General features: G+C 42.7%; 1 protein-coding gene across 2 annotated transcripts in view; it reads left to right on the forward strand.

Annotated features, from left to right (window-relative positions):
• LOC144671657 (rho guanine nucleotide exchange factor 12-like) overlaps positions 1–15,259 on the forward strand; it is a 113,517-nt gene that overhangs the window by 83,274 nt on the left and 14,984 nt on the right. For both annotated transcript variants that reach the window (XM_078533665.1, XM_078533674.1), the window contains exons 28-34: positions 1,191–1,316; positions 3,096–3,210; positions 3,859–3,965; positions 4,563–4,640; positions 4,800–4,875; positions 10,457–10,624; positions 11,426–11,513. In XM_078533665.1, coding sequence (XP_078389791.1) covers positions 1,191–1,316; positions 3,096–3,210; positions 3,859–3,965; positions 4,563–4,640; positions 4,800–4,875; positions 10,457–10,624; positions 11,426–11,513 — 758 coding nt within the window. The remainder of the gene's footprint in view (positions 1–1,190; positions 1,317–3,095; positions 3,211–3,858; positions 3,966–4,562; positions 4,641–4,799; positions 4,876–10,456; positions 10,625–11,425; positions 11,514–15,259) is intronic.

The following is a 15,259-nucleotide window of genomic DNA, read 5'->3' on the forward strand; positions in this document are numbered from 1 at the left end:
TTGACCCAGGACTACACAGCCTTTTAACTGATGAGAAAATTGGTTAACAAATATTTGGTGTCAGCAGTGTAGTCTAACAAGAAGTTGAATGAGGTCAGAGTGCCCCAAGAGAAAACCCTCTAGTGTTGGGAGTCATACCCTGCATAAAGGAAAATGGTTGTGGCTGCTGGAAGCCAATCATCTCAGCTCCAGGATATTGCTGCAGGAGTTCCTCAGGGTAGCATCCTAGGCCCAACCATCTCCTAACTGCTCCATCAGTAACCTTCCTTCCACCATGCTGGGAGTGAGATTATTTGCTGCTGATGGCAAAATGTTTAGTTCCATTCACAATTCCTCAAATAGCAGCCCAGACCATTCTGCAGCACAATCCCAGTGACATCCAGGCTGAGTGACAAGTAGAAAGGGACATTTAACCATCTGAAACGAGAGAATGTCCAGCCATCGCCATGTGACTTCCATGGACACCAATCAGCAAGTCCCCATTATTAACCTCTTTGGAATCATCATTTACCAGAAGTTTAACTGGACTGACCATTTCAATTCCATGGCTAAGAATCAAGTCAGAGACTGACGACAAGTGGCTCACTTACCGACCCCTCTAGGCTTCCCCACCATCTACAAGAGTCAAGCCCAGAGTGTGAGGGAACACTTAGCACTCACCTGGACAATTGCAACAGAGGTGATTGGTGCTTTTGCTATTGGACACAATATCCACTCCCTCCAGTACTGACTCAGTGTTGCTGCAGTGTGTACTATCTACAGGGCACACTATGGAATTCTCAAAGTTTACTGCACATCCCAAACCCGCAATCTCCTCCATCAAAAAGAAAAAGGGCAGTAATGTTGTCTGAACATCATCAAACCTGATTTCCTTCCAAGTTATACACCAATATGACTTGGTCATCTATTATTCTTCCTTCATTGCGACTGGGTCAGAGTCTTTGAGCTCCCTTCTGAACACTATTCTGGGCTCACCACACAACCTGCAGTGGTGCAAGAAGAAGGTGCCCCACTCCTTAGGAGAACTAAGGATTGACAATATGTACCGGCTTTATTATCATTGCCCAAGTCCCAAAAGCAAGTCCCCTTATCGATTCAGAACCCTATCTCGTGTAGGGTTGTCATTGTTTGCAGTGATGCCTGGTTGACGATTGACTCCTGTCTGAGTAACCCCTGTTTTCTTTTTCTAGTTCAGCTGTTCTGAAGAGGAGAAGTTTAAACGAGCTGCTGCCACTTTCTGCAGTAATCAGCCTTTTGCCCTGGAACTCATCAAATCAAAACAGAAAAAAGATTCGAGATTCCAGGCCATCATTCAGGTGAGAGTCTCTAAACCCTAACTGCAAGACATGACAAACCTCAGGAAAGGGTTGAAATGTTACATATTAATAAGACACCAGTGTCAGAACATTCCTACAGCAGATAAAGCACAGGGTTAGATACAGAGTAAAGCTCCCTCTACACTGTCCCCATCAAACACTCCCAGGACAGGTACAGCATGGGGTTAGATACAGAGTAAAGCTCCCTCTACACTGTCCCCATCAAACACTCCCAGGACAGGTACAGCATGGGGTTAGATACAGAGTAAAGCTCCCTCTACACTGTCCCCATCAAACACTCCCAGGACAGGTACAGCACAGGGTTAGATACAGAGTAAAGCTCCCTCTACACTGTCTCCATCAAACACTCCCAGGACAGGTACAGCATGGGGTTAGATACAGAGTAAAGCTCCCTCTACACTGTCCCCATCAAACACTCCCAGGACAGGTACAGCACAGGGTTAGATACAGAGTAAAGCTCCCTCTACACTGTCCCCATCAAACACTCCCAGGACAGGTACAGCACAGGGTTAGATACAGAGTAAAGCTCCCTCTACACTGTCCCCATCAAACACTCCCAGGACAGGTACAGCATGGGGTTAGATACAGAGTAAAGCTCCCTCTACACTGTCCCCATCAAACACTCCCAGGACAGGTACAGCACAGGGTTAGATACAGAGTAAAGCTCCCTCTACACTGTCCCCATCAAACACTCCCAGGACAGGTACAGCACAGGGTTAGATACAGAGTAAAGCTCCCTCTACACTGTCCCCATCAAACACTCCCAGGACAGGTACAGCATGGGGTTAGATACAGAGTAAAGCTCCCTCTACACTGTCCCCATCAAACACTCCCAGGACAGGTACAGCACAGGGTTAGATACAGAGTAAAGCTCCCTCTACACTGTCCCCATCAAACACTCCCAGGACAGGTACAGGGTTAGATACAGAGTAAAGCTCCATCTACACTGTCCCCATCAAACACTCCCAGGACAGGTACAGCACGGGGGTTAGATACAGAGTAAAGCTCCCTCTACACTGTCCCCATCAAACACTCCCAGGACAGGTACAGCATGGGGTTAGATACAGACTAAAGCTCCCTCTACACTGTCCCCACCAAACACTCATCTCGCTTGTCACCCTACCTGTTTTCTTTCTTACCATAACCGCACTGCAAACTTCTATTGAAGAAGAGAAGTGATTCTGATATAGAATGTAGAGCAACATAAGGGCTGCTGATAATGTCATAGAATCCCTTACAGCAAATGTGGTGATTTGTGATCTGCAGAGTGCCAGTAAGAGCAAGGAGGACACTCAGCCACATGGGGAGATTTGTTTAGGAGTTACTTATCCCTCTGGGGATGGGGTCATGAGAAGGAGATTCCAAGATGCCTAAGGGGGCAAGGACTGATGAAGGAGAGGATTGGTGGCATTAGTGAGACAGCACCTTCCAAACCCGCGACCACTACCATCTAGAAGGACAAGGGCAGCAGACACATGGGAACACCACCACCTGGAAGTTCCCCTCCAAGTCACTCATATCCTGACTTGGAAATATATCGCCGTTCCTTCACTGTCACTGAGTCAAAATCCTGGAGCTCCCTCCCTAACAGCACTGTGGGTGTACCTACACCACATGGACTGCAACGGCTCAAGAAGGCAGCTCACCACCACCTTCTCAAGGGCAATTAGGGATTGTTAATAAATGCTGGCCTAGCCAGTGATGCCCACATCCCATGAATGAATACATTTTTAAAAGTTACGACGTGACCTGTTGCAGGAGGCACAAAGTAACCCACAATGCCGGAGGCTGCAGCTAAAGGACATCATCCCGACCGAGATGCAGCGACTGACCAAATACCCACTGCTTCTGGAGAATATTGCCAAAAACACAGGTAAGGATCTTCTCGGGTCAAACAGGGAGAGAACCCCAGAGAATGACAATGATAGAAGTGCCAGATTGCATGTGGAAAAGTCATGAAAAGGTCGGAATGGTAGGAGGGATGGGATCATACAGCTGGAGTGCACCACCCTCAACAAAGAAGGAAGAAAAGGGGGAAATGTAAGGCAGTTAAACTGAATCATTAAATCGTGAGTAAGAATTTGTGTCTCATTGTACTCCCCATATTTAGCCGGGTATAAGCTGATAGGCTGAGGTGAAGGAAGAAGAGAGAAGGCTCATGTGGGAGCATAAACACTGGCGCAGTAATTCAGTGTAATTCTATGTCATGTATAAAGTTTGTTGCGCAGCTACACTGCCTGAAACAATTTCAGTAATTCTCCTTTAATCAGTGTGTTGCTAATGAGCCTTTGAAGATACTAGGAGTGCCTCTGCACCCTCATTCTTTAGGGTTTGAGGAGGTTTCCTCTGTTAATTTTCACTTCCCAAGTACATCCTATTATTGGACTGCAGAGGATAAACCTTTCTCCTGTTGCTCATTGCAGTCTCATTCTGCAGGTAATTTCATTTAAACCTGGTGCATAATTCTCTGGAGGAGGGTAAAAGTCTCCTTCCCTAATGGAACAGGTCTCCTTATTCTTAGATCCAGAACAACAGGAAGAGAAGAAGAAGGTGAAGAAAGCAGCAGAATGCTGTCGGCAGATTCTGAACTTTGTGAACCAGGCTGTGAAGGAAGCTGAGAATAAACAGGTAAGTATTTGCACAGAGAAAGCGCTCTGCATTGAGCCTTACCCTGCACACACACAGATGAGTTTGCAGGTTGCTTTCCACACGACCCTGATAGATGTGAGTTGCCCAGAACTGAAAGTGTTCTCACCAGATAAGTAGCCAAAGGTTTATCAGATGGAGATTTTCTTGCTTAATCCTTTCCTTGCAAAATCAACAGGAATAGCTCGTTTATTATTTCTACAATGTGAGTGTGTATTTTTAGAAGTTTATTTTTCGGACAGGTAACACATTTTGTTAAAGAAACAAATGGCGCCCTGATAGAGAACAAGTTCAGGTAGTTTGTGTTCCACTCGTTAACTTCACTTGATTTACCATTACTCTCGTTAATTGGGCAGTGTTAGCACATGCCAAGGGCAGGAGGAATCGAGCAAGGGAGCCTGAAATTTGTGGAGCAGTGTCTTGTTTATCAAAGAGCTAGCGGCTGACTTTTTGAAATGTGAAATTATGTTGCGTATAAGGTTGGGACAGGCAGCAAGGTCAAAGGGCCTTTAATCTGTCATTGTTAGAGTCTGTCCAGTGTTGCTTTGTGAAAGTTAATAGATTGTTTCCTTGTGTCAGCGGTTGGAAGATTACCAGCGTCGCCTGGACCTGTCCAGCCTGAAGCAGTCAGATTACCCACTGATTGAGGAATTTCGGGTGAGTGACTGGGAAAAAAGCAAAAGTCCCTCGCTAATTAAAGATATATACTAATGAACCTGAGAGAGGTGTAGTCATGTTGAGAAATGACTGACGCCGCATTATGAAGATCCTCTTTGCATTTAGTGTAATAACTTGTAATTACTTCTTTCATTTAAGAATCTGGACCTTACAAAGCGGAACATGATCCATGAAGGCCCTCTGATTTGGCGGGTGAATAAGGACAAGACAATCGGTGAGTAAAAAGCAATATCAGAACATGAGACGTATTAGATATTGATTCTTGGGAGGACAGTGTAAACACAGACACGAGATTTCATTCGGAATGTGGACAGGGACACACACCATGTACCCTCCTGTGTATTTTAACTTGGACACAACTTTTTGCATACTCTACCCCTCACATACATGCGAACGTCAGATGGAAAGGAGTCTGACTTAACACAGTAAAGTATGTTTCTTATTAACTGCATTTTGATGATAGAGGAGTTGCACACTGCTCTGTAATAGGTGGCTGCCCTACTGCCCAGTGTTAAATTGGGAAACTGCATTGATTCCTGTCAATCAGGTAATTACAGTAGTAGCTCCTGGTGCATATCTTTAAAACCCATTCAGATTTTTGCGTATTTCAATGAGATCACCTCTTATACTGAACTCCAGAGAATACAGGCCAATTTGCTCATCCTTTCAGCCCTCTCATCCCAGAAACCAATCCAGTAAATCTGTACCGCCTCCAATATAAACATACCTTTCCTTGGATATGGAGACAGAAACAGCGCACAGTATTCCAGGTGTAGTCTTACCAAAGCCCTGTACAATTGTAACAAGACATTCTTATTCTTATACTCCAGTCCTCTTACAATAAAGGCCAACAAGCTACTTGCTTTCCTAATTGTTTGCTGTACCTGGGTGCTAACTTTGTGTTATTTGTATGAGCACCCAAATCTCTTGATAATCAACATTCGAAAGTTTTGCATCTTTTAAATATTCTGCTTTTCTATTCTTCCTACCAAAGTAAAAAACTTCTTATATGCCCAAAAAATATTCCATCTGCCAACTTGTTGCCCACTCACTTATCCTGTCAATGTCTCTTTGCAGCCTTTTTATGTCTTCCACACAGCTTACATTCCCATCTAGCTTGGTATCATCAGCAAACTTTAGGAACATGGGAACAGGAGATGGCTATTCAGCTCATCGAGCCTGCACCGCCATTCAATACGATCATGACAGATCATTTACTTCAACGCCTTTTCCCCACACTATCCCCATATCCCTTTATGTCATCGGTATTTAGAAATCTGTCAATCTCTGCTTTAAATGTACTCAGTGACTGAACTTCCAAAGCCCTCTGGGTTAGAAAATTCCAAAGATTCACAACCCTCTGAGTAAAAGAAATTCTCCTCATCTCGATCTTAAGTGGTTTTGCCTCTTATTTTGAAATTGTGTCCCCTGGTTCTAGACTCCCCAACCAGGGGAAACATCTTACCTGCATCTACCCTGTCCATTCCTTCAAGTATTTTGTAGGTTTCAATGAAATCTCATTCTTTGAAACTCTAGAGAATACATTGCTCTCTGCCTCTTCATCTAAGTCATTAATATAGATTGTAAGTAGCTGAGGCCCCAGCTCTGTTCCTTACAGCCCTCCACTATTACAGCCTGCCAACTTGAAAATGCCCCATTTATCTGTACCCTCTGTTTCCTGGCAATTAACTAATTCTCTGTCCATGCTAATATGTTGCTCCCAACTCCATGAACCCTTATCTTGCATGTTAACCTTTTGTGTGGGACCTTACTGAATGCCTTTTGGAAATCCAAGTGTACTACATCTACTGGCTTCCCTTTATCTACCCTGCTAGATACAGAATTACAGAATTGTTACAGCACAGAAGGAGTTCATTTGGCCCCTTATGTCTGTGTGGCTCTCCAAAGGAGCAATTCACCTAGTGCCATTCCCCTGTCTTCTCCCATAGCTCTGCGCTTTATTCCTTTTTCAGATAATAATGCAATTCCCTCTTGAATATCTTGATTGAACCTGCCTTCATTACACACTCAGGCAGTGCATTCAAGATCCAAATCACTCACTGCATGAAGAAGTTTTTCCTCATGTCACCATTGCTTCTTTTGACAATTACCTTAAATCTGTGCCCCCTTGTCCTTAGTCCTTTCGCCAGTGGGAACAGATTTTTCTCTATCTACCAGCTCCCTCTTGCCTACATCCTCAAAAAACTCTAACAAACTTGTCAAAATTAATTTCCCTGTTGTAAAGTCATGTTGACTTTGTCTGATCATACTATGATTTTTTCTAAGTGTATTGTTAAGACTTCCATAATAAGTGGTTCCAGTTTTTTCCTGACGATTGATGTCAAGCTAACTAGCCTGTAGTTTCCTGTTTTCTTTGTCACTCTTTTCTTTAATAACAGTGTTGCATTTGCCAGCTCCAATCCCCTGAGTTCTTTCTGGAATCTAGGGAATTTTTAAAAATCGTAACCAATACATCCACTATCTCTGCAGCTGTCTCTTTTGGAACCCTAGGATTTACGCCGTCAAGCCCTGGGGATTTTTGTCCCTTAAGTTTCTCCAGTACTTTTTGTTGCTGATTTTAATTACTTAAGTTTATTTCTGATATATAATTTGTCTTATTCTGAGAGTCGGACGCAAAATGTTTGTGCAACAAGTCTGCCCTTTCCTCATTCCCCATGATTGCTCCTGTCTCTGTCTCTGTCTCCAAGGGGGCACCTCTCCTAAAGAGCTCTTACAATCTGTTTTTATATTACTGGCTAGTTTACTCTCATTCCATTTTTTTCCTTTATATTAATATTTTGGTTGTTCTTTGCTGGTTTATAAAATTCTCCCAATCTTCAGGCTTACTGCTATTCTTTGCAATGTTATAAACCTCTTTCAATCTAACCCTATCCTGAAAGGCCCTAGGAAGCCATGTAGCCATTTTTCTTGCCGAGTTTTTTGTTTTTTAATGGAATGTATTTTGTTACAAGTTTGAATGGTTTCCCCTGTTCACTTTATTTACATTTGTGGTTTTGATACTATTTACCAGCTCTTTCCTCATATCCATGCAGGTGTCTTTGTTTAAGTTTAAGATTTTTGTTTTGGACTCCACTATATTGCTTTCAATAAACTTAATATGGAATTCAGTTGTCTCATGATCATTTTTTCCCAGAGGATCTTTTATCATGGTATTACTAAATAGCCCGGCCTCATTACCCAAAACTAAATCCAAAATAGCTTTGTCCCTAGTTGGCTCCACAACACATTGTTCCAGGAAACTGTCGTGAAAGCATTCTACAAGCTCGCCTTCCAGACTGTGTTTGCAAATTATTTGTCCAGTTTATAATGAAGGTTAAACTGCCCATGATTACTACATTGCCTTTGTTACAAGCCCCAGTTATTCCTTGTTTAGTGCCCTGTTCAATGGTATAACTATTGTTAGGGAACCTATCAATTACTATCCCCAATGTTTTCTGACCCTTGTTATTCCTAATCCCCACCCAAACTGATTCTACATCCTGATCCTTTGAACCAAGATCCTTTTTTACTAATGTCCTTATGTCGTCCTTTATTATCAGTGCTACTCTCCATCCTTTGCCATTCTGTCTGTCTTTAAATGTTTTCTACCCTGGAATATTTATTTCCCAACCTTGGGTCTCTTGTAACTGTGTTTCCGTAATGGCGATTAGAGTTCATCTATTTTCTTACAAATGCTTCATGCATTCAGATGAAGAGTGTTTAATTTTATTTTCTCACTACTATTCTTAGCAAAGACCTTATTTGCTGGTACACTCTGTGTTAAACTCTGTCCCTTCCTGTCCCACTCAACTCTGTTGGTTTTTCCGACACTGCTCTATTGCCTCTTAATTTTTCTTCACCTGATCCCTCCCCCTTCTCTTAGTTTAAAGTCGTATCCATTGCCCTAGTTACACAATTCACTTGGACATGGATCCCAGCCAGGTTTATGTGGAACTCATTGCAGTTGAATAGCTCCCTCTTTCTTGAGTACTGGTGCCAGTGCCCCATGAATCGAAACCTCTTCTTCAACCCACCATGTTTAATTCTCTAATTTGCTTGATCAGACGCCAATTTGCATGTGGCTCAGGTAACAATCCAGAAATAATTTACCCTCAAGGTTCTGCTTGTTAATTTAGCACCCTCTTCCTCAAGCTCCCCTTGTAGACCCTTACGTTCTACCAGTGGCATTGGTTCCTACATGGACCATGGCAGTTGGATCCTTCCCAGCCACTCCAAGCTCTTTTTCAGCCGCAAGCAGATATCTGGAACTGTGGCATTGGCCAAGCAGCACAACCCACAGAACTCCCTGTCTGTTCCCCCGATTATACTGTCCCCTATCTCTGCCACATTCCTTTTAATTCCCTCCACTTGATATAGGCTCCTGCACCATGTGTTATGGTCAGTTTGCTCATTCACTCAGAGTCCTTGTTCTCATACACAAAGGTAGCAAGTTCCTCAAACTTGTTGCATAAAGTCAAGGGCTTAGGCCCCTCCATCATTACATGCTTGATCCCCATGCCTGCCTGATTCTCAAAAGTGCAGGTTCCTGTCACTTGGGCATTTACAGTATGGTTTACCAGAGGTCTCAGCAATTTACGGTACATGTTGCCCTGTCTCTCGGGTATTTACGGTACTGTTACCCTGTCTCTCGGGTATTTGCGGTACTGTTACCCTGTCTCTCGGGTATTTACGGTACTGTTACCCTGTCTCTCGGGTATTTACGGTACTGTTACCCTGTCTCTCGGGTATTTACGGTACTGTTACCCTGTCTCTCGGGTATTTACGGTACTGTTACCCTGTCTCTCGGGTATTTACGGTACTGTTACCCTGTCTCTCGGGTATTTACGGTACTGTTACCCTGTCTCTCGGGTGTTTATGGTAATATTTATGGTACTGTTCTCCTATCTCGATACAGTACGGGTACCCCTGGCACTCAGTGCCAAGTAACCTGCAAGGCTATGGACCAGGTGCTGGAAGGTGAGATGAGAATGGGCGGCTAGTTTTTTATTTTTCTCTTTTCCTGCTGGTGCAGACAGGGTTGGCCAAATGGCCTCTTTCTGTGCCGTAATTTTTCTATGGTATTTATGTACGGGTCCCCCTGTGTCTCAGGTATTTACAGTATGGGTCCCCTTAAATTGTGCTGAGTAGAAGAACTGAGCCTTGGTCTGGACAGATGATCAGCAATCAGCCTTGCTGTGCGATGCTACACTAAGCACAGAGAGAGGTATAAGCAACTGGAGTCACCATGGCAGAATCCCAGCACTGCCACACCCCCCTCCCCTACCGCCTGCCTCTGCCACCCCCCCCCCGACCTTTTCCACCATTCTGAGAGTCCCTTTAAGATGTGTCCCTGTGTTCTGTGTATTTTTAGAACAAAGCTATTGATCTCATTGTCAGCTTCAGATCTCAGAAATAGGAGGACCCATCTAGTTTTCTTTCAAATGTTGACTTTTTACAAAAGTGTTTTACTGGTTTCTGTTTAAAGTGATTCACAATGTTACCATGCAATTATTTCCAGGAGCCACTGTGCTTTTTCAATCTGAAGTCACATTTGGAACAAGATTTTCACAGATTGAGTTTGAATATACTTTTTATTGCACTCCACGGATTGAGAACCACTCCTGTACAGAATCTCAGCTTGGTCCCAAATGCAGACTGTTACTGACACAAATCCCTTGTCAATCCCCTGCATTGTTCTAAACGTTTTGCACAAAGCAGACCAGTGTTGACCACTGAGAACTGCACATTGGTAATTTAAGTATGCTAATTCTGTCCATCTTTCCGTGTCATTCCAGATCTTTACACACTGCTGTTAGAGGACATTCTGGTTCTGTCCCAGAAGCAGGATGAACGATTGGTGTTGAAATGCCACAGTAAGAATCTCGCTGCCAACGCAGACACCAAACACATCTTCAGCCCCATCATCAAGCTGTCTGCTGTGCTCGTGCGGGAGGTCGCAACAGGTCAGATAATTTATCCGATTGGGTCAACACTCCTATGGTACTGGATAGAAAGAAATTAAAACTGGAGGCTAAAGAGATGAGAGGGTAGTGAAGGGCCCCAAAACTGGGAACACACTGAGCTCCTCTGTTTGAGTTTTACGTTGGTCATTCTAATTCACTCATCAGCTTGGTCCAGGTGGCATCTCACTTCTCCAGTGCACTGTCACTGAGAGGTGACCATGCAATCTTTCTACTTTCCTAGAGTAAAACATTAAATTACAAGACTGGGTTGGGTGGTCTAGGCTTGTATTCTCTCAGGTTTAGAAGATTAAGGGGTGATATAACTGATGTGTTTAACATGATTAAAGGATTTGATAGGATAGGGAGAAACTATTCCCTCTGGTCGAGGGAGTTCAGCACAAGAGGCAGAACCTTGTGAGGTCGCTCAGGAGTGATGTCAGGAAAAAAGTGGTGGAAATCTGGAACTCAGTCCCCAAAAATAGCGGTTAAGGATTGAGGTCAGCTGGCAGATTCAAAAGTGAGATTGATAGACTCCTATCATGCTAGGGTATGAAGAGTTCCGAAACCATAGCGGATGATGGAGTTAAGATACAGGTCATCCATTATCTAATTGAATGATGGAACAAGTTAAAGGGACTGAATGGCCACCTGTTTCACTGTAGATACTTTCAGGAGCCAGTAGCTTCTCCCACTCTTGTTAGTGTGGAGCTTCAGATTCTGATAACAAGAATTGGAAGTGGCAAAATGAGGAATGTTTACTGGTTCTGTTTGTAACTGACCTTTGGGCCTTGTCCATTACAGATAACAAGGCTTTCTTTGTCATCTCAACATCGACTGATGGTGCACAGATCTATGAACTGGTGGCCCAGACCGTCTCTGAACGGAAAACGTAAGCATGTAACATGGTTGCAAACTTGAGATTTTGGGATTTAACATTTTCTGTAAGGGTAAAGGGCTTTTTATAATGGGCAGTTTTGTGGAGTAGACAGATACAGAGCAATGACATAGTACATATTAGGGAAAAGAAAATGGAATTATATGTGTCCTAACTGGTAAGAGTTTTCAAACTTTGTGGAAAAGGTCAAAACAGGAAAATGAGATTCTGGGATTAGTATCTTCAACATAAAAGCAAGGAAGTAGCGTAAATTTGTACCGGATACTAGTTAAAGACAACTTTGAGTATTGCATGATGTTTTGGGAACCCGATTTTGGGAAAGCCATTGTAACATTGAAAGACTAAGCAGACATTTGCTGGAATAAATGAGCAGTAAATGGGTGGGATTATAAATGGCAAGTGTTTCTTTTACTGGAACACAATATTAAGGGGACTGTAAATGATGCCTTCAAAATGCTGAAAGATGATAACAGGGCAAATAGTGAAAAATTGTTTTTATTGATTGGTGAATCAGTAGCCTGGGGATACCACTTAGTTATAACTAGAGGATGAAGAAGGAAGTTGGAAGAATTGTTCAATGGGATATGAAATGCTTTACCGAAAGTAGTTTTTGAGATGGCAACTGGGGCATTGTTTTAAAGGAAATTGAGCTGGTTATTTAGTAGTTGTTTAATTACTCTGCCATTTCTTTCTTCTCCATTAATTTCTATCTGTGCTAGTAATTAATCTGAAGAGATATTGTATAGTTTAAAAAATTGGATCAAAATGGCAAATGAATTTCACTTAGGCAAGTGGGACGTCATCCATTTTTGACCCAAAAGGGATAGAAGAGTTCTTTCAAATGGTGAAAAGCTACAAACAGTGGAGGTCCAAAGGGTCTTGGAAGTCCAGGTGTGTAGATCATTAGAATGTCGTGAGGAGTGTTGGATACAGGGAGAAGGCAAGGAAATTGAATTAGACTAGACTACTTCAAGTAGCACTGACACGGGTACAGTTGTAAGCCATTTAGCTTCGAACCTATGCCATCATTTAGTCAAATTAAGGTTGATCTGTGAGATCACCAGATTTGCCCCATGTCCCTTTGATTAACAGAAATCTATCAATCTTAAGTTAAAATTAACAATTGATCCAGTGTCATTTGCCATTTGCAAAAGAGTGTTCAAAATTTCTATCATCCTTTGCATGTAGAAGTGTTTGCTCATTTCGCTACTAAAAACTCTGGCTCTAATTTTTAGCCGATGCCCCCTAGTCCCAGACTCCCCAACTATCGGAAATACTCTATCTGTTCACTTTAATATCTTGAAAGCTTCAATCAAATCATCCTTTAACCTTCATAATCCCAGGGACAACAGCCCTAGTTTGTGTAATCTCCCCTCTTAATTTAACCCTTGGAGCCCGGATGTCATTCTGGTAAATCTACGCTGCACTCCTTCAAGGTCAGTATTTCCTTCCTGAGGTGTGATGCCTAGAATTGTTCTCAATGCTTCAAGTGTGGTTACACCAGGGCTTTTTATATCTGAAGTGTGACTTCTAAATATGAAGGCAAGCATTCACTTAGCCTTTTTGATTATTTTCTATACCTGTTCACGACATTCTAATGATCTACACACCTGGACTTCCAAGACCCTTTGGACCTCCACTGTTTGTAGCTTTTCACCATTTGAAAGAACTCTTCTATCCCTTTTGGGTCAAAAATGGATGACGTCCCACTTGCCTAAGTGAAATTCATTTGTCATTTTGATCCAATTTTTTAAACTATACAATATCTCTTCAGATTAATTACTAGCACAGATAGAAATTAATGGAGAAGAAAGAAATGGCAGAGTAATTAAACAACTACTTTAGACCTGTCTTCACAGAGGAAGACACAAATAACTTCCCAGAAATACTAGGGAACCAAGGGTCTAGTGAGAAGGAGGAATTGAAGGAAATTAGTATTATTTTAAAAAAAGTTCTGTAGAAATTAATGGGACTGAAAGCTGATAAATCCCCAGGGTACTAAAGGAGTAATCTACATCCCAGGGTACTAAAGGAGGCAGCCATGGAAACACTGGATGCGTTGGTTGTCATCTTCCAAAATTCTAGAACAGTCCCGGCAGATTGGAGGGTGGAAAATGTAACCCTACTATTTTTAACAAAGGAGGGAGGGAAAAACAGCGAATTACAGACCAGCTAGCCTAACATCAGTAGTTAGGAAAATGCTAGAGTCTATTATAAAAGATGTGATAGCAGGACACTTAGGAAATATCAACATGATTAGACAAAAGTCAACATGGATTTATGAAAGGGAAATCATGTTTGACAAACCTACTGGAGTTTTTTGAGGACATAACTAGCAGGGAGAACCAGTGGATGTGGTGTATTTGGATTTTCAGAAAGCTTTTGATGAAGTCCCACATAAGGGGTTAGTGTGTAAAATTAAAGTACATGCGATTGGGGGTAATATATTGGCATGGATTGAGAATTGGTTAGCAGACAGGAAACAGAGTAGGAATAAATGGGTCTTTTTCAGAGTAGCAGGTGGTGACTAGTGGGGTACCACAGGGATCAGTGCTTGGGCCTCAGCTATTCACAATATATATCAGTGATTTGGATGAGGGAACCAAATGTAATGTTTCCAAATTTGCTGATGACACAAAACTAGGTGGGAATGTGAAGTGTGAGGAGGATGTAAAGAGGCTTCAAGGTGATTTAGACGGGTTGTGTGAGTGGGCAAATACATGGCAGATGCAGGATAATGTGGATAAGGGTGAAGTTATCCACTTTGGTAGGAAAAACAGAATGGCAGAGTATTATTTAAATGTTGATAGATTGGGAAATGTTGATGTACAAAGGGACCTGGGTGTCCTTGTACACCAATCACTGAAAACAAGCATGTAGGTGCAGCAAGCAGTTAAGAAGGCAAATGGCATGTTGGCCTTCATTTCAAGAGGACTTGAGTACAGGAGCAAGGATGTCTTACTGCAGCTGTACAGGGCCTTGGTGAGACCACACCTGGTGCATTGTGTGCAGTTTTGGTCTCCTTACCTAAGAATACTTACCATAGAGGGAGTGCAGTGAAGGTTCACTAGACTGATTTCTGGGATGGCAGGATTGTCGTATGAGGAGAGATTGGGCCGACTAGGCCCTGTATTCACTGGAGTTTAGAAGAATGAGAGGAGATCTCATTGAAACATAAAATTCTGACAGGGCTGGACAGACTGGATGCAGGGTGATGCTTCCTCTGACTCGGTGGGGGTGGGGAGGGTCTAGAACAAGGGGTCACAGTCTCAGGATACGGGGTAGACCATTCAGGACTGAGACAAGGAGAAATTTCTTCATTCAGTGGGTGGTGAACCTGTGGCATTCTCGACCCCAGAAGGCTATGGAGGCCAAGTCACTGAATACATTTAAGAAGGAAATAGATTTCTGGACAATAAAGGCATCAGGGGGTATGGGGAAAGAGTGGGTGTATGGCGTTGAGATAGTGGATCAACCCTGACCATATTGAATGACAGAGCTGGCTTGAAGGGCTGAATGGCCTACTCCTGCCCCTATTTTCTATGTTTCTATATAATGGGTTTGATCTAATCACCATCATAGAGACGTGATAGCAAAATGACCATAGTTGTGAACAAAATATTCCAGCACACTTGACTTTTATAAGAGAGAGGCAAAATGGAAAAGGAAGAGGGGTAATTCTGATACAAAAGGATGGGATAAAATCAGTAGAGATCTAGGCTCAGAAAATTAAGAAGTAC

The sequence above is a fragment of the Cetorhinus maximus genome, chromosome 2 (assembly GCF_964194155.1).
Source record: "Cetorhinus maximus chromosome 2, sCetMax3.hap1.1, whole genome shotgun sequence".
Taxonomy (NCBI): domain Eukaryota; kingdom Metazoa; phylum Chordata; class Chondrichthyes; order Lamniformes; family Cetorhinidae; genus Cetorhinus; species Cetorhinus maximus.